This window comes from Lepidochelys kempii, chromosome 6 (genome assembly GCF_965140285.1).
Source record: "Lepidochelys kempii isolate rLepKem1 chromosome 6, rLepKem1.hap1, whole genome shotgun sequence".
Taxonomy (NCBI): domain Eukaryota; kingdom Metazoa; phylum Chordata; order Testudines; family Cheloniidae; genus Lepidochelys; species Lepidochelys kempii.
In genome coordinates, this window is record NC_136385.1 from 112,216,041 (window position 1) to 112,243,498 (window position 27,458).

General features: G+C 41.2%; 1 protein-coding gene across 5 annotated transcripts in view; it reads left to right on the forward strand.

The window, feature by feature from the left end:
* The window catches only part of WDR20 (WD repeat domain 20), a 77,982-nt gene that overhangs the window by 15,741 nt on the left and 34,783 nt on the right, over window positions 1–27,458 (forward strand). For 4 of the 5 annotated variants that reach the window (XR_012159569.2, XM_073349671.2, XM_073349673.2 and 1 more), the window contains exons 2-3: window positions 16,752–16,934; window positions 24,933–26,210. Coding sequence is in view for 4 of the 5 variants with exons in the window: in XM_073349671.2 (XP_073205772.1) it covers window positions 16,752–16,934; window positions 24,933–26,210 (1,461 nt within the window). In the remaining variant the exon portion in view is untranslated. Of the gene's footprint in view, window positions 1–16,751; window positions 16,935–22,984; window positions 23,944–24,932; window positions 26,211–27,458 lie in introns of those variants that run through there. The other variant, XM_073349675.1, reaches the window with a different exon arrangement.

Here is a 27,458-nt window from a genome sequence, read left to right on the forward strand (position 1 = left end):
GCTTTCCCAGATGAGTTAGACAAGAGCTAAGTCTTTCACATCCATTTTCCTAACGTGGGGTCTCTATCTAGTTTAAAAATAAAATAAAATTCATTAACAAGTACTTCTCCCAGTCCTGATGTTGTATGCCAGAGGCTTCTAGACATGTCTTCTAATTAAACACGTGTCCATCCACGTGACATCTGGTATTTGGTCCAACTTAGTTCTGGCTGGAGATCTTTGAACACTGCTTCCTTTATGATAGCTTCTTGCTGATCCTGAGTTGGTTAGAGGATTTAGTATAAATCCTTATGAAGTGGAGTGAAGGAGGCTGGTAGTCAGATCTGTGTCAGTGCTCTGAGAAGCCTAGTCCCCTGCCATCATAAAGTGCTCGAAAAGGTGAGGATACTTTAGTGTCTACTCATGTGCTGTCCCTTAGTTGTGCTTCGGAGCTCTATTTTTTTAAAATTTTTTAATTTTTTTTTTTTTGCATTAGGCCACATTTTGTGTTTGACAGATTTGAAAGCTCCATATCCTAATTGCTGGAAAGAGAAGGATCTTGGGCTTAAATCTGCACTAGAAACTTTTGCTGGCATAGTAATGTCGGTTATGAGTGTGATTCTTTTTGGCATTCTTTCTGTGCTGGCAAAAATCATAGTGCAAATGATTATACTGGTATAAAAGCACTTTTGCTGGCATAAAGGAAAGATGGTTTGGTGATTAGGGCACTAGCATTGGACTTGGGAGACCTGCATTCAATTCCCTGCTCTGCCACAGACTTCCTTTGTGTTCTCTGGCAAGTCACTTAGCTGCTCTGTTGTCCCATCTGTAAAATAGGGATAAAGTTGGGTACCTCCTTTGCAAAGTGCATTGAGATCTACTGATAAATGTGATAAGAACTGGATATTAATTTCACTCAGCTGCTGTTTGGCAAAGCTATGAGGAGCCTCAGAGGTACTGGAGCAGTTGGCTTGCAGAATTGGGAAGACAACACTGCTTTGTGTACATGCAGTTCTTATTCGGAAGACTTTCTTGAAGGACTAAACTTCATTTTTAAAGCTTTAATTTTGCAGATATTGGCTTAGCCTCTCCCCACATTTCCAGGAAAACCTTTCAGCTTATTAATGGTGAGTGGGCAAATGGATTTGTTAAGCACTAGGTACATAACTGTTGGGGGCAGGGGGAGGAATAATTCCAGTGCCGTGTTTTGTTATCTTATAAATGGATATATAAAATTATGCTTTCTGCTGCTCTTGTAAATTGCAGAGCAGCAGACAACTTATTTAACTTGAATGCCGTTCTGGCTTTGCTTACAAGTAACAAACATGTTGGGTGAAGGTAAAGTAAGAATGCTTCTGTGCCTACAACACAGTTCTGAATGTTGGGAGACCTGGATTTTATCTGAGTGAGACTTTCTGCCTTCCACTCCTAGAACTTCTAAAATAAGGTTCTGGGTTGCAGTTTAGATGAAGTACTTGGTCTGTCCGACATAATAGCATAGCTCAGACATGGTTAGTCCCATCTACTTTACAGGATGAATGTGTATTGCGGCTAGGTTCTCAGTACATGTTTTTTCAGGTAGTTTCTTCGTTTGCCTCAGGTTCCTGCTTGTAAAATTAGAATATTTACTTGCCTCACAGGGATGTTAGCCTTTTGAGAGACATGGAAGGAAAATGCTAGAAGTGTGAAGTAACATTAATACAGCAATTCACAGTGAACAAAATTGCATCTTTTCTGACTATGACCAGATATGACTTGTAGTAAAAACATAAACCAGTTGGACCTCATTTTTGGTATTGAAATAGTGGCTCCGCCTTGGCAAATATTTTATTTATTCAAACTACTACTATCAGACTGTTTTAAACTTCTGTAATAACAGGAAATTAAAGTTTGTTTATTGAATATTAGTAATCTGATTTTTACCACTTGTAGTATTTTTTTTAACATGCTGCAACATGATGGAATTATTTGGGTTGGGTATGTGTAAGATAACATCAAAATACTCTGGTATTCATTCCTGTGGGCCAGTAAGACCTAACAGAAAGGATCTATGTTTACAGGATAGTAGTAATTGGTTCAAAAACAGAAATTGACTCATACTGAGCTTTGTAATGAAGAGAATATAAAGTGATTACCAAGCACTGCTACAGTGAAATAAGTTTCTATAGCAACATCGGATGCAATACAGGGTGCAGTTATGCTGGCTGCTTTGTAACAGAATTTTCCCCTCACAAATACACTGTCAGATTAAAATGCTATATTTTATTATAGCATTAGATAATATTGAAATCTTGAGTGCTGGTTTTTCTGGTAAACTTCTGTTGTGTATTCCCTTTTTTAAATCATATCTCAAAGTTTTATACCTAAACTATGAGCTCTTTGTGGCAGGGACTGTCTTTACTGAATGTCTGTACAGTGCTTAGTACAATGGGGCCTTGATCTTTGATTGCTGTTAGGTATTTCTTCAGTACAAATACATAGTTCAGTTCCAACTGTGGGGAGTTAATCTTCGTCCGATTTGAAGGAATTTGGTCTTGCAGTCAGTTTGCAGATTTCCCATTAGTATGAGGCTACTGAAATGTATTTTTAGTGAACTGTATAGCTTTGTTTATGGTTGCTGATATAATGAATTAATATGGATTTAAAAATGTTAATTATACCCAATGCTTAATTACTTTTTTCTGAAATGTCAGGATATCCTTAAAGGAGGAAATATTCTTCTTTACGCTGCTCAGTTTCTTTACTTTTTAAAAACTTCAGATGAACTGCAGTTTTGTTTGCCACAGGTATTTTAAAGAGCTACAGACCAGTAGAATATTTCTAATATCTGGATAGTTTTAAAATTAGAGTACAAGAAGTCTTCTAGCACCAAAATTGCATTCTAGCATGCATATTGTTCCTTAACAAATTATCTTAATTTTATGCAATATGTAACTAAAAAAATCAATTTTGCCGGGGGCGGTTGGGGGAATCATATGAATTTCTCATTATACTTCGCTATTGGCTTCTGCTCGATCGTAGTCTCCAATACATACCCAGTCTGTCTCTTTAGGATTGAAAACCTCTAACGTCCTGATACTGCTAACCTCCCATGTGGGGGGTTGCATATGTTTCATAAAGCCGCCTTTTTCTGGTATCCCAAGAAAGGGAACAGCATGTTCACTTCCTATTGAAATGTGACTTTTTCTAAAGTCTTAGAGAAGAAATAAACTGGCTTGTAACTATCAACGGCTTAGTTTATTAACTAAACTTTGCACAGCACAGGAATGAAAATGTGTATGTATTCAGTTCAGCACAATTATGCTAAATATAATGCTGTTTGGTACTATATGACGAGCTTAACAAAAGAGAAGTTGTACAATACAAAATATGCAGTGCGTGTAATCTTCTTAGAAGATGGCAGATGGTCTTCAGTCAACGGGATTGATGTGAAGATGTAGCATAAATTTGATTTCAAAGATGAGCAGACGCCATTGAAAAGAAGACTGGAAAAATTTGAGAATGACATGAGAAGATGAAAGGGAGAATTTGTATGAGAGCTAAGAATAGCTAAAGGGAGAACTATTGACTGTACAAAGATGATAATAGTGTGGCTGAGAGGAGAGGACTAGTCCAACAGGTTAAGTAACTTTTGTGTGGGAAGGAGATCTTCATAGACACCTTGTGAAGCAGGCTGGTGGCGTTCAGTCTGTGGGGTAGATGATTGTCATGCTGAAAGTAAATAAGCACCATTTCCAAACTGCTTCATATTTTTCTGGCAATATAAAAGCAGTTCAGCTGCCTTTGTTTAAATCAGAAGTGCAACTTGTCAAAGGCAGCCTTCATTGGCAAATCTTAACAGTAGTTGTAACTTTCCAACTAGTTTTACTTGTATTACCAGTAAATCTCTCATACTAATGTGGGGAGGATGAGCCAATTTAAAATGTTGGGAATTAAGCTACTTATTTTCACATGAAAACATTTTCATGTCACTTTTGTTGACCCAATGAACTAACTAGTCAAGAATATTTGCAGAACTATATCAGAATACTTGGTTTAGCTGGGATCTATTTGACATGTTTACATTGACTTATTTTCCATAAATCTAGTTCATCTTGTTTGTACAGTACCTTGTTCACTGTTACAAAATACTTTGAGAGAGCTGGCATTTCTTCCATGGGAAGAGACTGGTATAAGTGTAGGGGGTTGCATGAAAGAAGGTACGACTTTAGGAGTGGGAGGAGACTAAAGGATCCATTGAAGGGTTGGGTGGAATATAGGGAATAAGAATAGGGTGAGAATTAATACTCTCTATTTCAGAGAGGAGAATCTGTAATATCCATGTTAAGTTTCTGGCTTTTGGGTAACAGGGAACAGAATTAAGATGCAGTTTAAACTTTAAAATTACATTTAAGCTTATTGATCAAATTACTGTGGAGTAGTCTAGTAATTTCTAAATCTGTCAGAATCTACTTAATTGGCTCACAGAAATGGTATACTTTCCTAATTGGAGATTGTAAATGAACATATTGCAGTGTATTCCAAGTATTTAAATAATGGATGAATGGATGCTCACAAGTCTATTTTAATGATACCTGTGGTTAATTGTAAGCAGTACTAGTAAGCGTAGTTCATACTTCCAAACATCAGCTGACACCTGTAAATATTCCATTTGTAGTGCTGTCTTCTCATTTCATGACAATCTGTAGCTTGCTTTATACAGTTCTGATCTGGATTGTTTCCTACTTCAGCTGTGTTTTTATGTGGCTACAGCAAAAAAGTGGCTAGTTTAGGCAAAAACAACAACAACAAAAACCTCTTCACTCCTTTGTAACTCAAAAGTCTGCAGGCATTTTCTTAAGACTTCCCATCAAATCACTTAAGCAGAGACTAAGGCTGTCCGCACTACCGCAGGATCAATGCTGCTGTGATTGATGCACCGGGAGTCGATTTAGCGGGTCTAGTGAAGACCCACTAAATCAACGGCAGAGTGCTCTCCGGTCAACTCCAGTAGTCCATTGGGAATGAGAGGAGTAAGGTAAATCAATGGGGAGAGCATCTTCTGTTGACCCAGTGCGGTGTAGACACCACAGTACGTCTAAGCTAAGCTACGTTGACTCCAGCTATGTTATTCACGTAGCTGGAGTAGCGTTACTTAGGTTGACTTACCACAGTAGTGTAGACATAACCTAGGTGTGGAAAAACATCAATAGAAAAGATGAATGGTTTAGAATTCGGAGCATGTGAAAAAGGAGGCAGGGGCTGTAATAGAAACTTTCAATCTTAGCTGTAGAAACTGCTATAATTATGAATAAGACAACTTTGCTACTATATGTAGTTTATTTAATATTTCAAGAGATAAAATTGGGGATATTGGATTTTTTGCGTATGAAGCGAAACTGAAACTGTTAATTCATCTCAATTTGTGTCCATACACTATAGTTTGATACAATTGCATGAGCAATTAATGCTGTTATATAATCCAGTGCATTTGACGTTTAGGTGACACCAGACTTTTTTGGTTTCATACTTTCACAATGAGGAGTAGGAACTGTAACTCTTTAATTTAAAATTCTACTGCTTCTGTGTTAAATCACTGTCCTACAATATCAGGCTGAGTTTATAACTAGTTAGTGGCTTTGTTGGCTCCAAACATAATTTGTTTCCGGGCACACTGGCCTGGTCTATGCTGACAGTTCTCGGGAAGTCTCCCACTAGTGTTTGGAACAATGGAAATGCTAATGTGAATTGGCTGCTGACTAGAGTTGAGACTTTTTTCTGGGAGAAAGAAAAAAATTATTTTAATTCTATTACATTAAATATGTAGAAACAAACAACTTGAAAAGATTGGTAGGTGTCTGTCAATTAGTCTCTGCTGACTTCATCTCTGAAACAAGTCCTTTGGTTATAATGCAGCTGGAGTTTTTAAAAATTCCTTGGAAGACTTCCCAAGGCTAGATACAGCCTATTCTTTCTGCAAGGCCAGCTGCAGTGCACCAGAGATCTTTTAAAATCTCCCGGAATCCACTGTTTACTGAGCTATGCCCAGACATGTGGTATAGATATCTGGAGAACTTTGGACCTGATACTGCTAGAATGGTGCTGTAACAGTGTGGATTCACTGAACAGTTTGTGCTTTAACTGATTCTGTAGAAGGTTCAACTGAAAATGGATAAAATGTCTATTGTAAACATGGCTTTGGAAACTGCCACTGTGCCATATTGCAACAGGTGCAGTCAGCATTGACTCTCAGTGCAAAAGGTAGTCTCTTTCTGTGAAGGTCTTCAGAACTTTAGAATTCACTCTCCTTCATCCCTTTTTCCTGATTTCAAGTAAGCCAAGTTTAACCTTTGTGTTCTTCTGCACAGCCCTTCCCCTTTTCCCAGCTTTTAAGGGGAGAAAAAGGGTAAGCTAAGGGTTTGTAGGTTTGTGCATACCCCGAGTGTTTTTTTCCTCTTCCAGTTTATAGGGAGAGGGGTTGTTTTGATTTTTGTACCCTTACTATTTGGTAAGGCTGATCAGAGCTTTGGATAAATGTGTTCCAATTTTTATACAAATTGAAAAAAATATTTAGAATTGTTATGTTTGGACATTTAAAAAACAAACCACAAGTCTTCACTTTAGGTGCATAAAATTGGGCACGTAGTCTGAATTTTTTTCAGAAGTGTTGAATACCCACTGACTTCAGTGGAGGCTATGGATGCTTCAATCCTCCTGGAAAACTAAACCATTCTTATTCCTATTTGTATGCCTAACTATAGATTTATGTGCCCAAGATTCTGGCCTTAAATGATAGAGCCATTATGAGTTTTGTCTTATTCATCCGGCAGGCTATACACTGAAATACTTCTGAAAGTGACTCTTCACTTTCAAAGCACGTATGGTTTTTATACGTGACCTAAAATGAGACATAAAAATTATGCAAGTTTTATTGAGAACTTGGGAACACAATTTTTTTTCTAATCTTATTAGTTTTGTCAAAAATGAACAAGCTAAGCCTTTGTAATGAAATGGCCTGAGACACTTAATTTTGAAATATAAAATTAAGAAAGTGACCGTGTCTCCCAGTTTTACTGGGACAGTCCCTGTTTTTATATGATTTTGCAGGAACTTTTCAGCACACCTGAAATAACTTGATTCTGCATTTAATTAATAAACATCTGGTTTTGATGATCACAAAACTGTTAGTATCTTGCAGAGTGAATTTGATTTAAATTACTAGTCAGGAAGACTCGGTTTAAATCATGGATTTCTACGTAAAAGTGCATTCTTGTTGGTTGTTATAACCTTAATACAGTGACTCCTCACTTAATGTTGTAGTTATGTTCCTGGAAAATGCAACTTTAAGTGAAACGATGTTAAACAAATCCATTTTCCCCATAAGTTCTAATGTAAATGCGGGGGGTTAGATTCCAAGGAAATTTTTTTTGGGCAGAAAAAAGGCATTATATACTGTACTGTACTGTGGTTGGGAAGTGCCCCGGCTTACCGCACACAGGCAAAGCCCGCTGCAGGCAAGGATGCTAGGAAGCACCTTTGCAGCAGCAGTGGCAGCTTACCTAGAGAAGAACAGGCACTGACTTTGCCGGGGGATGCTCCTGGCCCGCCTCTTCCTGTCCCCACTCCACTCCACACCCACCTCTTCCCACCCCCAGTCCATCTCCTCTCAGGAGTATGCTGCATCCCCGCTCCTCCGCCTCACCTCTCGTCACCTCCCGGAAAGTCCTAAACACTGCCAAACAGCTCTTGGCGGTGCTTAGGACTTTCTGGGAGGAGTGGAGACACGGTGCTTCCCCTCCCTCCCCAGCGCTTTGCACTCAGGACTTTCTGAGAGGGAGGGGGAGGAGTGAAGACGCATCTCTTTCCTGCGCTTCCCCCTCACTTCCAGAAAGTCCTAAGCGCTGCCAAACAGCTGTTTGGAGGTGGGGGAAGCATTGGGAGGGAGGGGGAGGAGGCAGAGAAGAGGAACTTGTGCAATGCTCCCTTGTAAAGTCGCTGCTCTTCCACAAAATCTTACAAGCAGTGGACAGAGCAGGCAGCCAGACGACGTTATAAGGGAGCATTGCACAACTTTAAACGATCATGTTCCTAATTGAGCAGCAACGTAACTTTGAAACAACATTAAGCAGCAGGACGTTAAGTGAGGAGCTACTGTACATATTCTTCACAACTCAGAGATAGATGTAGGTTTCATTTTTAGACTGTACATGCCATACGTTTTTAAAGTGATTTATTTTGAAAACTTTATAGCTGTAAAACTCATCTGAAACCAATCATTCATTTTCTGATATTTTCATTTACCAAAGGTAATTAAAGCAGATATTCACCGCCAGTGACCTCATAAATATCTCCAATTCAACAGGTTAATCGTTAATATTTGGAGGATTTTCTTGCCATGCTGTATTAGGAGGAGAACATCACCAGACAGACATTTAAATTGGTTTATTTAACTAAAACAAAGTTATGTATTCTGAATTTTTTTCTTCAACAGTAAACATAATATTTTAACAAAACAAGAATATGAATTTTTGAATTCAGTTAAACATTCAAGTTTTTTAAAATCAGGTTTGTTTTTGTTAATTGTTTTGAACTGAAGTAGTTTTTTTTTAAAAACAAAAATTAGATCGACTAAGTCAGCCAGGTCAACATGAGAAACTTAAAATATTGGCTTCTGCAGCTAACTCAATCATCTTCACCTTCATTTTCCTGTTTGTTCATAATCTGGAAAAGAAAAACAAGCTTTCCTGCTTTTTCAGGTCCCAAACGATTTCTCAATTTGGAATAAAAAGAAAAGGAGTACTTTTGGCACCTTAGAGACTAACCAATTTATTTGAGCATAAGCTTTCGTGAGCTACAGCTCACTAGCTCACGAAAGCTTATGCTCAAATAAATTGGTTAGTCTCTAAGGTGCCACAAGTACTCCTTTTCTTTTTGCGAATACAGACTAACATGGCTGTTACTCTGAAACCTGTCAATTTGGAATGAATTAGTCCAAAGGACGAAAATATTCTTTCTACGCCGGCAGAAGAAGCTACTGCTGTTAAAAGTGAGGTTATCACTTCAACAGTCGCTGAATCCAAGTGCTTAAGTGACTTCCACCAGTTCTCTGGTGTGACTTCCTTTAAAACATCATCAGCAAACATATATTTTCTTGAATGGTTTTTATTCCCAAACTGGGTCTTTTTGGCCTGCTGCCATTATAGGTTTTCCCTTCTAGTGGGAGAATGGTATGGTAGATCTCAAATCAATGAAGGCTACACTCAGATCTCAAGACTTCTGGAATATGCTGCTCAAACAGTTTCACTTTTGTTTCTACTGCCTGTCCCTTCCTTCTCACATTTATCTGCAGACTTCTTCTCCTTGTCCAGATCTATTCCACCCCCAACAATCTTCTATTCACTGAACTTTTTGAAACTTTGCACTTTTAGAGAGAGGTAAGGGATTGACTGTGTCCACAAATTTGCGAGGAACACCAAGGATGAGGTCTGTTATTTCTCACTTCTATATATTTATTTATTTTATTTATTTAAAACCATTTTTGCTAACAAGCATGTTATTTCTGGAGACACAAATTCACAGTTTGAGAACTGAAAAACTAAGCATCTCTGATGGTATCTTCTAGACTGAGCACTGAGTCCCATTGGGTAGATGAGAACCTAAATCTACACAGAAGCCCCTGGAACCTCATAAGATTGGGTCCCTAATCCATGAACTGTTGTTCTTATTTACACAGTGCTGGGAGAGAGCTTTCCCAGTGCTCTAAAAAAACCACCTCCATGAGGAGCGTAGCTACCAGCACAGGTGCACTGTCTATACTGGCACATTACAGCACTGAAACTTGCAGGGCTCGGGGTGTTTTTTTTCACACCCCTGAGCAAGAAAGTTGCAGTGCTGTAAAGTGCCAGTGTAAACAAGGCCTTAGGTAGATATTAGGAAAAAAATGTCAGGATAGTTAAATTCTGGAATAGGCTTCTGAGGGAGGTTGTGGAATCCACATCCTTGAAGGCTTTTAAGAACGTGTTGGACAGACCTCTCTCAGGGATGGCCTAGGTTTTTGTTCATTCTGCACTGTTGCAGGGGGTGGACTAGGTGACCTCTCAAGGTCAGCCCTATATTGCTATAATTTTATGAAATGAACAAGAGAGGGCCCAAGAAGTGCAGAGTCTCCTCATGTTCATCTTCCAGGGAGCAGGGTCAGCTCTCTTTCACAAGTAACTTATGACTTATACTCCCCAAATTTAACTCATTTGTGGTTAAGGAACTGACAAGTATTTATTTAAAATAATAATAAAGACACTTCTTTCATACACCTATTTTCTCTACAACTTGTGCAAGAGCTGTGAATACCTGATCACTCCATATTACCCACTGTCATTCAAGATCCGAAGATCCTCTGGACTGGGATCCTTCTTTTGAGAGAGATTTCCTTAGCTGTGGTAGGAGATTGCTTACTGTAAATCTCAGGCTGTTTAGGTGGCACACAAAGAGCTAATTGTTACAACACCAGCTTTGCCTGAGGCCATAGAAAGTCAATCCCAGCCACGACAGGTGTTGGTAACCACTGAGTAACCTAGAGGTATGTGCGTTGACTGTAAATGGAGCTGCCATGGAAACTTTCTTAGATATATTTTAAAAAAAATTTAAGAAGACCTTGTAGCTCAAAAGGAAATATACACCCTACTGTCATCTTGGTGCTCTTTTGATATAGCTAAGATGTACAGGAGGGATATCTACTACTTGATTGAATACATGAAATGACATGAGAGAGGGGATACTGCAGGAAAACCCTCTTCATCTTTCAAGCAAGTATGACTACAGGCTGACCGGTGTTGTTTCCCAAATAGAGAAGTTTTCAGTTCCTGCCAGTCTCAGTTAAGTGTGGTAGTGAGTGTCAGATTCTGGGATTTATCGTCATGGACCCAGATCTCGCAGAGCAACTTTTCTCCTGGGGTGAGCCTCTCTGTGTAGGCTTGGTCAAAGCCTCCCTGTCTGGACATGTAGACAAGGGATTCAGTGCAGGGCAAATGAAGTATCAAGTCCAGGGAATCTGAGTACTGCCCTTACTAGGGAATCCTGTGAGCTTTCCCAGCAATAGTTTTCTCTGTCAACCTCAGAATCTAATGGTAAGCACCCACAGAGCGAAAGACCGAGAAGGAAATGAGAAGTAAGTACAGTGATACGTACCTATGGTCACTATTGTCCCCCAACGCATCACAGGAAAAAAAACAAAGCATTCCTAAAAAGATTCTACTACTCAGGAAAGCTAATCCAGGCAGAGGTGTCCTTCCCGTTTGTTTCAATCTTCTGATGCTGATCCCTCCAAGGAGGGGCAGGTCTAAGAAGGAAGCACAAATCCAGATTTTGCAGGTACAGGAGTCCTTCAGTGCCTTCCTGCAAGGGAAGGGCAAGCTTCAGAAGAGGAAAAAGGAGGGGAAAAGAAGAACTCTTCCAGTTAGAATTTTTCAAATCTGTGCTTGAGGACAGCTTCCAATTTAGATCTACTTCCTGAGAAAACCTCTAAGACTAAGAGGAGGAACTAGGTCAGAAGAATGACTACACCACTCGGAAGTGTTATCCCTCAGATCCAAAACAGCCATATATTGCCCTCAATACGGCCTTGATAGATGTGATCAAAGAGGAATGGAAATCCCCAGAAAAAAACAAAAAGACCAAGCAAGGTTGTTAAGCATTTCAAGTTCCTGAAAAATCCCAGACTCAAGAAGCAAATGTTTAATGTCCACGCTGGTGACAATCAACGAAGTAGACGTTCTGTCATTATTTGAAAAATGGGAACTTCTTCTTCCCCATTTGTCATCTTGTTTGTGGATGTGCTGTAGTTGGCCAGAAGTTGCACACTAGAAATCTCCAGTCATTTCTGCTGTCCATGTATCATCACACTTTAGTTTAGGAGAGTCCAAATTCTTGGAGCCTAATACTTTCTAAGATGGTACTCATGGTTCAGGAATTAATTACCCAGAGCCACGGTGGACAGAGTAGTACTTGCATCCAATGCCAAGTTTAAGAGATGAAGGGCACAGACAGATGAATTCAATGCAGGGAATTTGGATGGAACAGGAGAAGAAACGGTGTAAACAGGTTGGAATTCAGGACAACTGTGCCATGAATTCAGAGCTCTCTCCCCATAGATGAATGTCCCATATGGTAATGGTGAGGGACAACACTACTACAGTCGCCTACATCAATAAACAGGATGGGACAATGTAGTCATCCTTGCCCAATGAAGCCCATCTTTGACATTCTGGGTGGAGGAAGAACCTACAGTCCCTCAGAGCTCTAAATACTGGAGAAAAGAGGAAAATAGTTGCCAGCTGGCTAAGCAAAGGACAGCTACATCAAGCAGAATGGAGTCTGAACCCAGAAGCTTCACTTTATAGTGACAGGTTTCAGAGTAACAGCCGTGTTAGTCTGTATTCGCAAAAAGTAAAGGAGTACTTGTGGCACCTTAGAGACTAACCAATTTATTTGAGCATGAGCTTTCGTGAGCTACAGCTCACTTCATCCGATGAAGTGAGCTGTAGCTCACGAAAGCTCATGCTCAAATAAATTGGTTAGTCTCTAAGGTGCCACAAGTACTCCTTTACTTTATAGTGAGGAATTTCAGGGTCCTTTCAAACTTGTTTACATCTGTAAGGTCCCCTCCTTTCCCTCCTGAAAGAGAGATCCCAAGATAGTAAGCATAGGTACTCCTTGAGGTGGCCAGTAGCCCTCCTGTATGCCTTTACTTGTTTCCCCCCACTACTCAGAACTAACCAGAAGACAAGGAGGGAGAGTGCACTGGAGATAATAGTGTCTCTGCATTGGTTGAGGCAGCCCTGGTTCTCCAGTCTTTCAACATGGCTCAGTCTGATCCCACTGTCCTCCCTTTTAAGACAGGATTTGCTTTCTGTATGGGACTGATGTATCAGTTAGAGTACAGAAGACTAACTGTATGGCTTTTGAATGGTCTTGTAGGAGACATGGGATATACAGAAGCTGTAATCTCCACTCTGCTGCCATCTAGAAAAGCTTCCACAAATTCCTTCTATTGGTGGAAGTCCAAGTGGCGGTGAAAGAAACATTGCTTTTCTCTGAGTGGATAAAAATCAATGAGAAAAACAAACTGATTTTATTAAACTGCATTTTTTAAATTTAAATGTTTTTTTCTTCTTGAAAATAACAAATCTAATTTTGAAACTTGTATCCAATGTTAAGACCTAAACTTACTATAATTTTACAATTTAAATTAAATAAAAATAGTTAAGCAGTACATGCTTGATGCCAAAGTATTAGAGTCAAACCAATGAACCTGGTAGAAGTTGCTGAGTATGCACCTGGAACCAGAATTTACTGAAGTGCTAAACCAGCTTTGACAGCAGATGCTTCTTCTGCAGGTGCATAAAATACTTTCTTCGTTTATTGAATAATTAGTTCATTCAAAGTTGAGAAACCAGGTGGAAGATGAAAAAGCAGAAAATCTTGTTTTCCTCTTCCAATCTCTGAATAAAAATAAAGGTGTGAGAGGATGAGCTCTACTAGGTCTAAAACCCTAAAGGGACATGGTGACTAGAAATAGTTCAATTCACTAACTACAGATGTTTCCTTTGTTTCATAAATCAGTTTTAAATACAAAACGTGTTTTTATAAACTTAGTTTTTTTCTGCTGTATTCAGCACCTTTAATGTAGTTTTTATTTAAATAACTGTTTTGTGCGTTTTGATTGAATTCCAGCTTCCATCCAAATGCAACTTGACATGGATCATGAGTACATTAATCTAGTAAATAAGAAATTATCATTTGCCATTTTCTAAGATAATTTAAGAATCTGAATAATGTTTTACTTTGTTAAGCTATATAATTGCTTAAATGTGTAAAGATAGTGTTATCCTAATTTGTAAAAAGTTCTAAATTTAGTGTAAAGGCAAATCAACATGGCTTTTATGGTTACTAACCGGTGAGAATCAATTTTCTTTAGGAAAATAAAGGCAAAAGATTAAAATCTTGATAGCAGTTACTTCTACCTGGAGGGTGTCGGAGGTAGGGGCCTTCCCTCTTGAGGAACAGTATTGCACATTTCACAATGATGTGGTTCTCTGAACAGACCTGGTCTTCGTTCCAAAAATTAACTAGGTTTTTTTTCACAGACCAAGAAATGGTGCTTCCCTCTTTGTCCAAAACATCGTATCCAGCAGAGATGCTTGAACATACATTGAATGTTTATAGATCCCTCAATATCTACATCAATCACACACAGGCTTTTCACAAGTCCACTGCTCTAGATATTCTCTACTATCAGGATGTAAAGAAAAGCATTGAAATCTACTATTTCAGGTGGTTGAGATGGTGTATCTATGAAACCTATAAATCAGTCTGTCTCCAATAACCAACAACATAACCCACGCTTGAAAATGGTGGTGGCCTCTGCAGGGTGGCCACCTGGTTGTCCGTTCATACTTTCTCAATTTTACAACTGCATGTTCAGGTATATATGGGTATCACCTTCAATAGAAGGGTGCTACAAGTTATCCTCTCCCAGTAGAGGAGGAGGAATTTAAACACAACTATACCCATTTTAACACCCACCCCCCGCCCCCAAGGGATGCTGCTATAAAAATTCCATCAGTTAACAGATGCATGGACCTTGTAAATGAAAGAGGATAAGAATTTTATTCTGAGTTATAAGGCCTAAAGAGCTGATGAAACTGTTCCACCACCCCACCCTCAAAGTTTGGAGCTGGATTTTCCATGTAAAATTGGAAAATTAAGGCCTCGTACATCAAAAGGGTACAAGCCCTTTTGGGCAAGTCACATAACTACAACATATACCTGTGCCAATTCAAATATGAATATTTCTGTAGTTGTAAGTTCTGAACCTTCTAAATACCTGTCTTTCCATGGTCTGAAGTCAAGCAGAGTGACACTGAAACAAGTGTAAAGGGACAGCTGCTTTCCTCTCAACTTGAAGCCCCCAACTGCATCTGACTTTGAGAATGTGGTGTGATTTCACATCTTAATTGAAGGCATAGGTGTGCTGAATCTCTAGCATGGACTTCCTTCCTCAATTGTTCTCTATGCCTGCTGAATGTAGGGCGAGGTGCAGTAACAGTTTTCAGGAGAAATTGAGGTTTGATATTAGGAAAAACTTTATAAGGATAGTTAAGTTCTAGAATAGGCTTCCAAGGGAGGTTGTAGAATCCCCATCATTAGAGGTGTTTTAAGAACAGGTTGGACAAACACCTGTCAGAGATGGTCTAGAGGTATATTTGGTCCTGCCTTAGTAGAGGGGGCTTGACTAGATGAGCTCTTTAGGTCCCTTCCACATTTACATTTGTGTTCTATGGTTGCTCGACCAATGTTAGTTCTTGAAGTGAAATGGGTGTAAAGAGAAGGTTTTTTTAAAAACAATTTAAAATTGATTCGTTCAGCTGCTCTTCTTTCATTGTTGACTCTTGTAATATAGCCGGAGAACAATGAAATGACAATACGTCTTCCAGGACAGAAAAGAGACTTTAGGGGAGACAAATTAAATAGTCTCAATGTCTCCAGTCTGTTACGTGGAAACTATTCCATGCCTTTAACTTTCTTTGCCAGTCTGAGCCCTTTTATTTACCAAGGGTCATGGGGGATCCATTTCTTCTTCCAGAATAAATATTAAGCTTCCAGTAGTCCAGGCAGCATGTGTATAGACTATATGAGCTTCTTATTATACAGAACAATGAGAGAGAATAGTCTCCTACAAATAGCTTTATGGTATTGGCACTATAAAAAAAACCCTGTGAATTATTTGTATTGCCGTAGTGCCTCAGAGCCCAAATTGCAGACAATTTGCATCCATTGTGCTAGATGCTGTAGAAACACAGAAACAAAGACTGTTCCTGCTCCGAAGAGCATACAATCTTAAGTGTAAGAGAAGAGGCAACAGATGAATGCAGATGTGACTGAGTACAAGTAAACAATGTGACAATATTTGTCGGCATGGTAGCTGTGGTCTCAGCACAGCAGCAACGAAACTATTGTCAAGTTTTTTATAGGCATCATAGCGAAGGAGGGATTTGAAGGAGTGTAATAAGTGAGTTTACAGGGAACTGCTTCCAAGCATGTGGGGCAGAATGTGAAAAAGCATGAAGGTGTTAAATTTTCAAACAAGCAATCTAGCTTCTATATGATTTTATAGCAGGAGCAAATATTGAAGGAGTGCAGATAAGGAGTTCAAAGTGGCTCCAGAGTTTCCTACTGTAGACATGACATAAGAGACCTGGTGGCTAAAAATGTTTCCTGTGCTGTAATCTGTACCACACACAACTCTGCCTAGCAACAAGTATGTGGGAAAGCTGATGCCAGAAAAGTTGGTGGGGAGAAGGAGACATTTTCCCCGTCCATCGGCACATTCCTTCTCAGAAGGAGCCCGGGTGGAAACGTGACTATGTAGAGCCTGGGCCTAGATATTATTCTTTGAGTGTCATTAATCTTCATGTGGGATGTAGTGTAACCACAATTGGTGGACATTATTCAGTATTTAGTAAAACTGAAAGACACATATAATAAGCTTCTTGGTGTGTGTTAAATTGCTGAAAGCATCTCACTTTTTGTTCACACAGCAATGGTAACTTACTAAAGCCAAATTGATTAATATTTAAAGTTGCTTTATAACTTAAGGTTTTTCTCACTACATTTGTTAACCATTGTGTTGATCATCTTGCTACATACAGCAAACTTGTTCACTAATAGAATTTAGTTTATCATAAAAAGTGTATACATAACAGACTATCTTTTTGTTTTCATTGCTCTTTTTGCAGGCTGCTGACTTGAGTAAACCAATAGACAAAAGGATATACAAAGGAACGCAACCTACATGTCATGACTTCAATCACTTAACAGCCACAGCAGAAAGTGTCTCTCTACTAGTGGGCTTCTCTGCAGGCCAGGTGCAACTTATAGACCCTATTAAAAAAGAAACTAGCAAATTATTTAATGAGGAAGTAAGTAGGAATCTTGATCTTTTTGCATGCAAACATGTCATATTTTAAAAAGTTATTATGTAAATAAGCTCAAAGATTGCTACTAAAAATATGTGAACTCTTGCACTATAAGGTGTTTTTTCACAAAACAAATTGTATAGATGTTGTCTAGACTAGTTATGGTTGTATTGTAACTAGAGTTAGTTGATTGCCAGTTGACTCGAGTTAACTAGCATGAATGTAAATGCTACTGTAGACACTCCACAAACATTGTGTTCAAGGGTGACAGACAGAAACACTTGTGCACGGTAACACATGGTTATTGAATGGCTGCACAACTAGCATAATTGCCAGATGACTTGAATTTAGAATTTGCAATTAACTCTAGCAATCAAAAGCTTTATTCTAGACAGCCTGAAAGAAGAGGTCTAGCCTGGCTCAACTTCGAAACCTAGCCTACTCCTCTTGGGATTGGTGGGAGGCCTCTTCTCCTCCCTCCCCTGACAGCTGTAGAGAAGAGTCTTGAAAGCAGTCTCATTCCCAGTAGGGTGTTGCTTTAGACCTGTCTAGTTCCTCTTAGCTGTTCCGAGAAGAGCGACAACTAGATCAGGAGAGGGAAATTCTCCTTACCCTTTCCTCTTCCACTTCCCCTATCTTCTCCCCTATTCCCCTTGTCTCGCTGAGGGGGGAAAGTTTGTGTTTTCTTGGAATGCAACATTTAAAGGTGCCTTTTGGTAGAAACCAAAGTACAGCAGAGTGAAGCTTCACTGTGATTTTGTCTGTACTAGAAAAAATGGGACCTGTAATTCACCACTGGTACAACTGCATTGGTGTGAGCTGTAGTTTAGACAAGGCACAAGTGGCCTCTGAAATTTTATCACTTTCACATAAATGTGGTAGTTTGGCACAATAGCAAACTTCTGTGACCTTGTCAGCACTTGAATTCCCATTGATAAGGCTACCATTTAATCACAGAGGTCATGGCAGTCACAGATTCTGTGAATTCACTGGACCTTCGTGGCTTCTTGGGCTTCAGGAGGCAGAGCAGGACTGCAGCTCTATCCTGCAACTAGGGCTGACTGGAACCAGGACCCTACAGCTCAAGCCCTGCAGCTTCCTCTGGGGGCTGCAGCCGAGGCTGTGCACCCCAGCCCTGTGGCATCCCGAATATGGCAGAGACTGCAGCCGGAGCTGCATGCCCAGCCCCACGTCTGCTGGGGGCTGCAGTCAGGGCCACACGCCCCAGCCCTGCGGCATCCCATGCTTGCAGGGCTGGCCTTAGGGAAAATGGCACCCTGGATGAACTTGCATTTTGGTGCCCTGGCCCCTGTGGGTGAGACACCCTCCCCCCCCCATTGCCCCAGCCCTCATGGGCTTCCCCATCCTCCCTTCCCCCCTAACCCCTGCACTGTGCCCCCTTCGCCCCTAATGCCTGCTCCCCCCTCCTGCAACCCTAATCCCTCCACTCCTAACCTGCATTGTGCCCTCTTCACCCCACCCTGCACTCCTCTCCTGTGCCCCAATCTCTGCACCCCTTCAATCCTACCCCTGCACCTCCCTCCTGAGCCCCTAACCCAGGGGTGGGCAAACTACAGCCTGCGGACTACATCCGGCCTGTGGGACAGTCGTGCCTGGCCCCTGAGCTTCCGGCCAGGGAGGCTACCCCCGGCCCCTTCCCCGCTGTCCCCCTTCCCCTGCAGCAACGTTGCTGTGCAGGCAGCGCGACTTGCGCCCGCCCACCTCCCAGGCTTTCCAATAAGCCTGTCCTGCCGCTCTTAGCGGCATGGTAAGGGTAAAGGGGTGGGGGATAAAGAGCAGGAGGCTCCGTGGGGCAGTCAGGGGACAGGGGGTGGTTGGATGGGGTGGAGGTTTGGGGGCGGGGGTGATCAGGAGACAGGGAACAGGGCGGGTTGGATAGGGGGTGAGGTGTCGGGGGGGGGAGGCTGTTGGGACAGGGAGTGGGGGGGTTGGATAGGTGTGGGAGTCCCAGGGGCCTTGTCGGGGGGCGGGGGTGTGGATAGGGGTCGGAGCAGTCAGGGGACAGGGATAAGGGGTGGTTGGTGGGTTGGGGGTTCTGAGGGGGGCAGTCAGGGGGCGGGAAGTGATAGGGGGGGCCAGGCTGTTTGGGGAGGCACAGCCTTCCCTACCCAGCCCTCCATACAGTTTTGCAACCCCGATGTGGCCCTCAGGCCAAAAAGTTTGCTCACCCCTGCCCTAACTTCTGCACTTTGTCCCCTTCATCCCAAGCCGTGCACTGTGTGGCCCCTTCACTCCTACCCTGGATTCAGGGAGCCCTGGTGTGTGTGTTGGAGGGACTGTGTGTGTGGTGTGCGTTGGGTTGAGGGGTGTGTGTTTGTGTGTGCCGGAGTGAGTGAGTGTGCTGTCTCTGTATGAAAGCACTCAGGGTCAGGAGCCTGAACTAGGCTTGTTCAGACACAAGCAACTGCCAACAACTCCGGACCCGGAGAGGCAGCAGTGCGCACAGATTCCCCCTGTCCCGTCACCCCAGCTTAGTGGAAATCGGGGACACGGGGGAGGGAGACACACCACCATCAGCCCCTTCCGCCTCAGTAGCAGGTCAGGTGGAAATCTAAACCCTGTGCACAGTGCCCCCTTGGGCAGGCCGCCCTGGGCAGATGCCTGTACGGCCCACCCCAAAGGCCGGCCCTGCGTGCTTGGTGGGGGCTGAAGCTGGGGCCATGTGTCCCAACTCTGAGGCTTCTGTTAGGCGCTGCAGCCGGGGCCGTGTGCCCCTGCTTGGTGGCTGCACCTGGAGACCATGTGCCCCCACTTGTGGCTTCCCAGAGCCATGTGCCACCCACCCCCCTCCTTCCCCAGCTGCAGCTGGGGCTTCAATCAGGGCTGCTCACCCCTGTCCCACAGCTGTGACCAGCTCTGTAGCAGGGTCTATGTGCCCCCTGTGGCTGTAACGCTGGGGCCAGGGCTGTGCTGCCTCCCCCCTCCATGGCCAGGGGCTCAGCCTGTCCGTTCGTGCCCTGCCCTCTCCTCTCCCACGGGGCTCCATTCCTACCTAGCCCTGCCCCCTCTCCCCCGGTTATTTTTTAGTAAAGTCACGCACAGGCCACAGACTGTGAATTTTTGTTTATTGCCCATGATCTGTTCATGACTTTTACTAAAAATAACCGTGATAAAATCTTAGCCTTACCCATTGATGTAGAGGAAATGGTGATAACATCAATGGAGACTTCTTTCTAAAAACCCCAAGTGGAGACGTGACCCATGTTGTCTAACCATGAGTAAGCCAACTCTATGACAAAGCCTGCATTCTACCTACACAACTCCTTCTAAAAGATGAAGGTGCACTGGTGGTGAATTAGTTAAATTTTTTGCCAATATATGTGGTGGTAATAGAATAAAAGTTGATAAATGCATTCAAACAGCTTGGGACACTCTCCCCATTTCACAATAACTGGTTCCATTAAAGTGAAGTGAATTGACTCTCATAACACTGAGGCAATTAACAAATGAGATGGTATTCGAAAAAAACAAACTTATGGCAGAGGAGGTCACTTAATACTAGCAGTAGCAGAGATGGGAAATGCAGCTAATAGTGACAAGTTTGGTTGCCTGTGCTAACCTTAAATCTTAAAATTGCCACCATTAACCACAATTTTTTCAAGCTGAAGTGTGGTTGGCTGCAACTAGCAGTGTATCTAAGTGTAGACTTTTACTTGTTCTCTGATCCTGACAGTTTTAATTGTAATAGATTCCTCAGCTATTGCTGTCAAATCTGGGAGCCACCAAGGGGCAGACAAATTGAGACCTTGACACATGCAAGAGTTAGGAAATGTTTGCATCCAGTTCAAAACTTGCCTAGGCTTGTATCTCCTGCAAAATACAGTTGTTGCCAGTGATTTGAAAGCACTTGGGGGAGTGGTCAAAATATGACTGCCTCCTTTTTTAAAAAAGAGACAATCTCTTCTGCCCTAAAGCAGTGAAGATGGCAGATTCCTTCTGACAAATATCTGATTAGCGAAGTAACCTGCTGATATCCCAGATCTTTACACTCATAGTTGCCTAATGAAACAAGTTCAGTAAGATAAAATCAGTCCTATTACTTTGTGATCAAAATATAAAATCATTGGAATATGCAAGACATAGGGACTTGAAAGGCTCAAGAAGCTATTACTCTGGGGGGAATTCTGTGCCAAAACATTAAAAGTTCTGCATGCAATATTTTAAAATCTGCATGTTTTATTTGTCAAAATAACACAATATAAACATGCCAGTTTCAATTATTTTGGTAATTTATTTCAAAATACCTGTCAGCAAGTATGTCTGTAAGCACGCATGCGCGCACACACACATATATATTCAGGAAATGTTTTTTTGACAAATAGATTCCTTCCTGGGCATGTTAATGCAGAACTTTGAGTACTTCATTTAAACTACAATACAGAAATGTATTTCCACACCCCACAAAGCAGTGCACAGGCTTGGGGAAGTCAGGGGTAATGGAGGAGCTGAGGGAGAGGGAAGGAGCTCAGGAGTGAATCTGGAGGGTTGTTAGGTGTGGGTGGGAGAAATATGGAACTTTTTCTTTGGAGGGCAGGGCAGGGGTTGTTAAGGAGTTGGGGAGCCTCTCCCATGCAGACCCTGGCTGACCCCGAGCCTCTCCCATTCAGTCAGGCACATCTGCCCCTGTCCCCATGTATCCTTGCACTCCCCTGTCCCCATGTGGCCCGGAGCCCCTGGCTCAATGCTGTCACCTCACTAGCTACTGGGCCCACACCCCAATCTGTTCCCCCCACCCTCACTAGCCCTTCTGAACCCAAATCTGTGACCCCTCAGCAGCCCCGTGTTCCCCTCTCTGCCTCCTAACCTGGTTCCGCTGGCAGGCTGCTGTAATGAATACAGTTGGCTACTAGCTTTTGTTGGTGGTCAGCCAGCTGTTCTGGGGCACAGCTGCTTCTGGTGGGCAAAAGGTAGAACTGCAGCACTTCTTGGGCAGACAGTACTTTCTACCATGCGGGGAAAATTCCACACCAGACATTAATTCTATGCATACACAGTGGCTCAGAATTCCCTTAGGAGTAGACTATGGAACCTCTTGCTTCTGGTTGGCTGTTCAAATTCAGATCATTTTTGTAGTGATGGAAAACTTTGTCTTGTATGTGAAATAAATTGGTGGTGGTCTTATTTCCAGTGAACAAGTCTGTAATCCAATTACAGAACCCTCTGGTTGGGCAACTGAACTATTAACTATGAAGCCTGTGGTCTAGGCATTTTTGTTTCTCCTGTCTCTTTTGACCCACACATTAAAGCCATATCTCAAATCTTGCAGATTCTCCTCACACAACATCTCCAAGATCCAACTTCTCCTGTCTACCCACACCACCAATTTCTGAGCAAATTCTTTTATCTCCTTCTCCAGCCTCTCTGCCTGTAACCGGGTCCCCTTTCAAGTCTGTTAATATGGCTGCTAGGATTATCTTCTTGTTTTACCTTCCCACCTTTCACCCTCTTAAGTCCCTCCACTGACTCCTTAATTTACTGTATCAAATGCAGACTTTTCCTTGCTTTCAAAATCCTCCACAGTTCAGCCTCATCCTACCTGTTCAACCTGTTGTTTATAGCAGTGTCTCTCTGCCAGTTGCCACCCACAGGTTTCTGTTTCTCTAGCAAGCATTTTAGTGCTTTCTCCCATGCTGTACCTTGTGAATTGGAAAAGCTTTCAGTCAAAAATCCATAAACCCATCACCACCTTCTCCAAGCCCCTCCTCAAAACTCTGCTCTGCAGAAAACTGCAACCTTGATGGTTAAGCAGGTGGCAAGTTGTGATCACTTACTAAGATTTGCAAAAAGAAAAGGAGTACTTGTGGCACCTTAGAGACTAACCAATTTATTTAATAAATTGGTTAGTCTCCAAGGTGCCACAAGTACTCCTTTTCTTTTTGCGACTACAGACTAACACGGCTGTTACTCTGAAACCTTACTAAGATTTGTGCACCTCCCATTTTTGTTACCTTTTGTCATCTGCATCTCCACCTCAATCTGCTTGTTTCTCATCCACCTATTATGTCTTGTCAACTTAGATTGTAAGCTTTTGGGGGCAGGAATTGTCGTCTGTTTCTGTACAAAACCTTCCATTAATGTGATTGTGGCCTTCAGGTGCTAGTGTAATATAAATGTTGAAGAATAATCACCCCTGTAGATGGGGTCTCTAGCCCACTGTTGAGCCATGTTAATAGAGCAATGCGAGAGCTTCCATTGTGCCATCTCAGTACTTATTCCATGGCTAGAGGTCAGATGTGGCCTGTGGCAGGCAGGATTGATCCAGTTTCCTAGCATCATACTTTTAGTAAAGGTAATTTTCTAACTAATATTTTGTTGGGGCCACAATAGAGGCATGATTGGCCAACAACAAAACAATTACCACAATTAAAATAATGAGCACAGAAGCCAACTCTTTAGTTCACCGCAAAAATCGAGCAAAACTGCTATTTGAAGATGCTTGTTATTTCAGAAGAAATTTGCTAGACTAAGTTACTGTTCTGAATCTTCAAATACAAAATGATTTAAGCTCCACTCTTTCGTAGTGCATAAGAAACTGAATGGTAAGTACTTGGCCTACAAATTTTGGCTTCCATCCTCAGATCGACAGCAACAGAAGTGCTTCAGAGCATAGCTTGAAATGTTCATTTAACTGCTGCTTTTCAGTGTGGTAGACACATATGCAGAATGAATATAATTATCTACTGCCTCATCCTTCAATTCATTTCTTTTCTGACAAATATTAAAGTGTACTCTATGGCCAGTCAGTCCCTATATGTTTCCCTGGGAACTCCTTTTTTACTTACTGCAATCTTGACTTTTTGTATATCTCAGCTGTTCTTTCAACCTACAATCTGTGGCCCATAACACTTTCACTTATTTACTGCTGTTGCTTGTTTCTGCCCTAGATCACATTGGAGGTGTGGGTGGTCAGGTGGGCAGCGTGATGGATCAGCTCAGAGTTTACAAATATCTATTGGGCACCATGGCTGGACTAGCAGGCTCAAGCAGCCAGGTGAAATTTGCTAAGCAGCTTTCAATTTTTTCAGCACTAACAAGACACTCAAAATATCCTAAATATGCATATTTAATACACATGGTCACTCATTGTGTCTCAATCTGTGGAAGTACTTCATACTTTAAATGAAACTGCTTCTTGTACAGATGGTGATCTAATGGACTTCTATGTTCCTCTATATGCACTGAATGCATCCGATGAAGTGAGCTGTAGCTCATGAAAGCTTATGCTCAAATTTGTTAGTCTCTAAGGTGCCACAAGTACTCCTTTTCTATATGTGAAGGGTAACTTGGAAAAGGGATGCTCTGATTTCAAGTCTCTGACCAGTGCTTAACTATAAAGTCATCAATTTTCCATCCACCTCTGGGAATTTGGTTATTGTAAGTCAGAGGAAGTAATCACTGAATATACCTGTGGTATCTATCTTGGCACACATTCACTGCAGACTTCAGTAACTAGAAACTTCCAGTGGACTCCTAAAGCTTTTTTTTTTTTTTTTTTGAGGGGAAAGTCCCATATGTGGCTTTTGGGATTTAATCTGAACTCTGGTCTTAACTTTATATTAGATATTCTGTTAGAGTGTAGGTGAGTAACTTCCATTCACTCAGATTGCATACTATTTTTGAGACCCTATTCTTTGGCTCCTTAAGTAAACCTCTTGTTTTTGCTGAGCTTGTAGAGGTAAATCTAAGTGTTAAATTGTGATCTATAACAAATTGCCCTAGTTACTGAGGTAGATTTACTATTGAATAAAAATTGGATTAGAAAGAATAAACTTTCACAAAGTGTCTTTTTCCATAAACAGTAATTCCTCCTCTTCCTAACTGCCTATCTTAAAGTGCCTGGAGCTTCTTTTGCAAATAAAACCATTTTAAAACTGTCATGAGTTTGACAGTGCTCAAAATTCCGTAAAATTTTCTTTTAATAGATGTAAACTGTAAAACTATCACTCTTCTAATGCATATCTTGTTCTTTGTTTTTCACAGAGACTAATAGACAAGTCCAGAGTAACCTGTGTAAAATGGGTACCAGGGTCGGAAAGCCTTTTCCTAGTAGCTCATTCCAGTGGAAATATGTACTTATATAATGTGGAGCACACTTGTGGTACCACAGCCCCACACTACCAGCTACTTAAGCAAGGAGAAAATTTTGCAGTCCACACTTGCAAGAGTAAATCCACAAGAAATCCTCTACTTAAATGGACCGTAGGCGAGGGTGCCCTGAATGAATTTGCCTTTTCCCCCGATGGGAAATTTTTGGCATGTGTGAGCCAAGATGGTTTTCTTCGTGTGTTTAACTTTGATTCAGTGGAGTTGCATGGTACAATGAAAAGCTACTTTGGGGGACTACTATGTGTGTGTTGGAGCCCAGATGGGAAATACATTGTAATAGGTGGAGAGGATGACTTGGTAACAGTTTGGTCTTTTGTGGACTGTCGAGTAATAGCTAGAGGCCATGGACATAAATCATGGGTTAGTGTTGTGGCATTTGACCCATATACCACTAGTGTAGAAGAGAGTGACCCAATGGAATTTAGTGGCAGTGATGAGGATTTCCAAGACCTTCATTTTGGTAGAGATCGAGCAAATAGTACACAATCTAGGTTATCAAAAAGGAACTCTACAGACAGTCGTCCAGTAAGTGTTACATACAGGTTTGGTTCTGTAGGCCAAGACACTCAACTCTGTTTGTGGGACCTTACAGAAGATATTCTCTTCCCTCACCAACCTCTGTCAAGAGCAAGGACACACACAAATGTTATGAATGCCACAAGTCCACCTGCAGGAAGTGGTGGAACTAATCCAGGAAATAATGGAAACAGTATCACAACACCTGGAAACTCAGTACCCCCTCCTCTTCCACGGTCAAACAGCCTTCCACATTCTGCAGTCTCAAATGCTGGCAGTAAAAGTAGCGTTATGGATGGTGCCATTGCTGCTGGTGTTAGTAAGTTTGCAACCTTATCGCTACATGATCGGAAAGAAAGACACCATGAAAAAGATCACAAGAGAAATCATAGCATGGGACATATATCTAGCAAGAGCAGTGACAAACTGAACCTAGTTACTAAAACCAAAACGGACCCAGCTAAAACTTTGGGAACACCTCTCTGTCCCAGAATGGAAGATGTTCCCTTGTTAGAGCCTCTTATCTGTAAAAAGATAGCACATGAAAGACTGACTGTGTTAATTTTTCTTGAAGACTGTATAGTCACTGCTTGTCAGGAGGGATTTATTTGCACATGGGCAAGGCCTGGTAAAGTGGTAAGTTTTAATCCTTAATGCTGCATCAAAGAACTAGAACTTTGAATAGGTAGTTTTCTCAATATACCTGATTATTAGATATAAAATTTCTTTATGCTTAATGTAAAAAGGTTATTTCCTCAGAGCCATACTTTTGGATACTGCATGCCATATTTCTGAATGATTTGAAGTGTCTTGGGGTATATTTCTTAGTTGCCTTCCAACCAGAGAAATACTGTGTATCCAAAGTTTGTGTTCCTATATTTTCAAACTTTTTTTAATCTAAACACAACATAGTGAAGACAAAGATTTAAAAACTAGATTAAAAGTGTTCAATCACTGAAGTAACAATATTAGTCATTCACACATTTTCCTATGCTGCTGTTTTCCTGTGTTTTGAAATACTACTGCTTTGAGTTGACCATGAAGTGCTAGCTTTTTTAGAATTTAGGTTTCCCATCTGAAAACTTAAGTGTGTAACACTACCTTTTTATGGATTTCTGGAATATTAATAAATGTCAGTCAGCTTGTGAGCAAATTTTTTAAAACTCTCTGCTGACCATATTGGGAATAATTTGCAGTATCTTCCCTGAAATTGTGAATCAGTCCTAAATGCATAATACAGTCCTAATGAGATTTTATGAACCTGAATAAAGATCTTGATTTTGTTTTTATAGGGGTCATTATCATTAGAAGAATCATGGCCATGGTTTAAAAAGAAATTCTGCATAAACAGCTTCATGTTTGGTCCAATAGTGTCATTTTTACTAGTCAAATATGCAGGCAAGACCAATTTTTTAATAGACTTTTTTCAGGCTATCACTTCTGTCAATTTAAGGTAATACATTTCTAGGGTTTTTAGACTCCCTTGTAAAAGCCTCCTAATCTTGAATACAATATTTATTTTGTCCATTGCATGGCAAATTTGTTTTCCTGTGTTTTGAATGAGCCTAAAACTAATTGCCATCTTATAACCTCAAGCACCTTCTATGCCAAGATAGCTTTGTTGAAATACAGTTCTGAGAAACCATAGAACCAGCAGGGGGAGCTCATTTATTTCTGATTACTTGTGTAAAAATGCAGCACACATAGGCTATTGCATTCCTGGAGTATTGGTCTTAAATTATTTGAATATTTTCCTAATTGGACAATGTAGATATATGTAGTTCCTTAATCCTAAACTACCTGATTCTCTAGAGTCATGTTTGTAGTTGGAGCAACCACTGTGTTCCAGAAAACTAAAATACACCACAACTAACTTCAGATTTC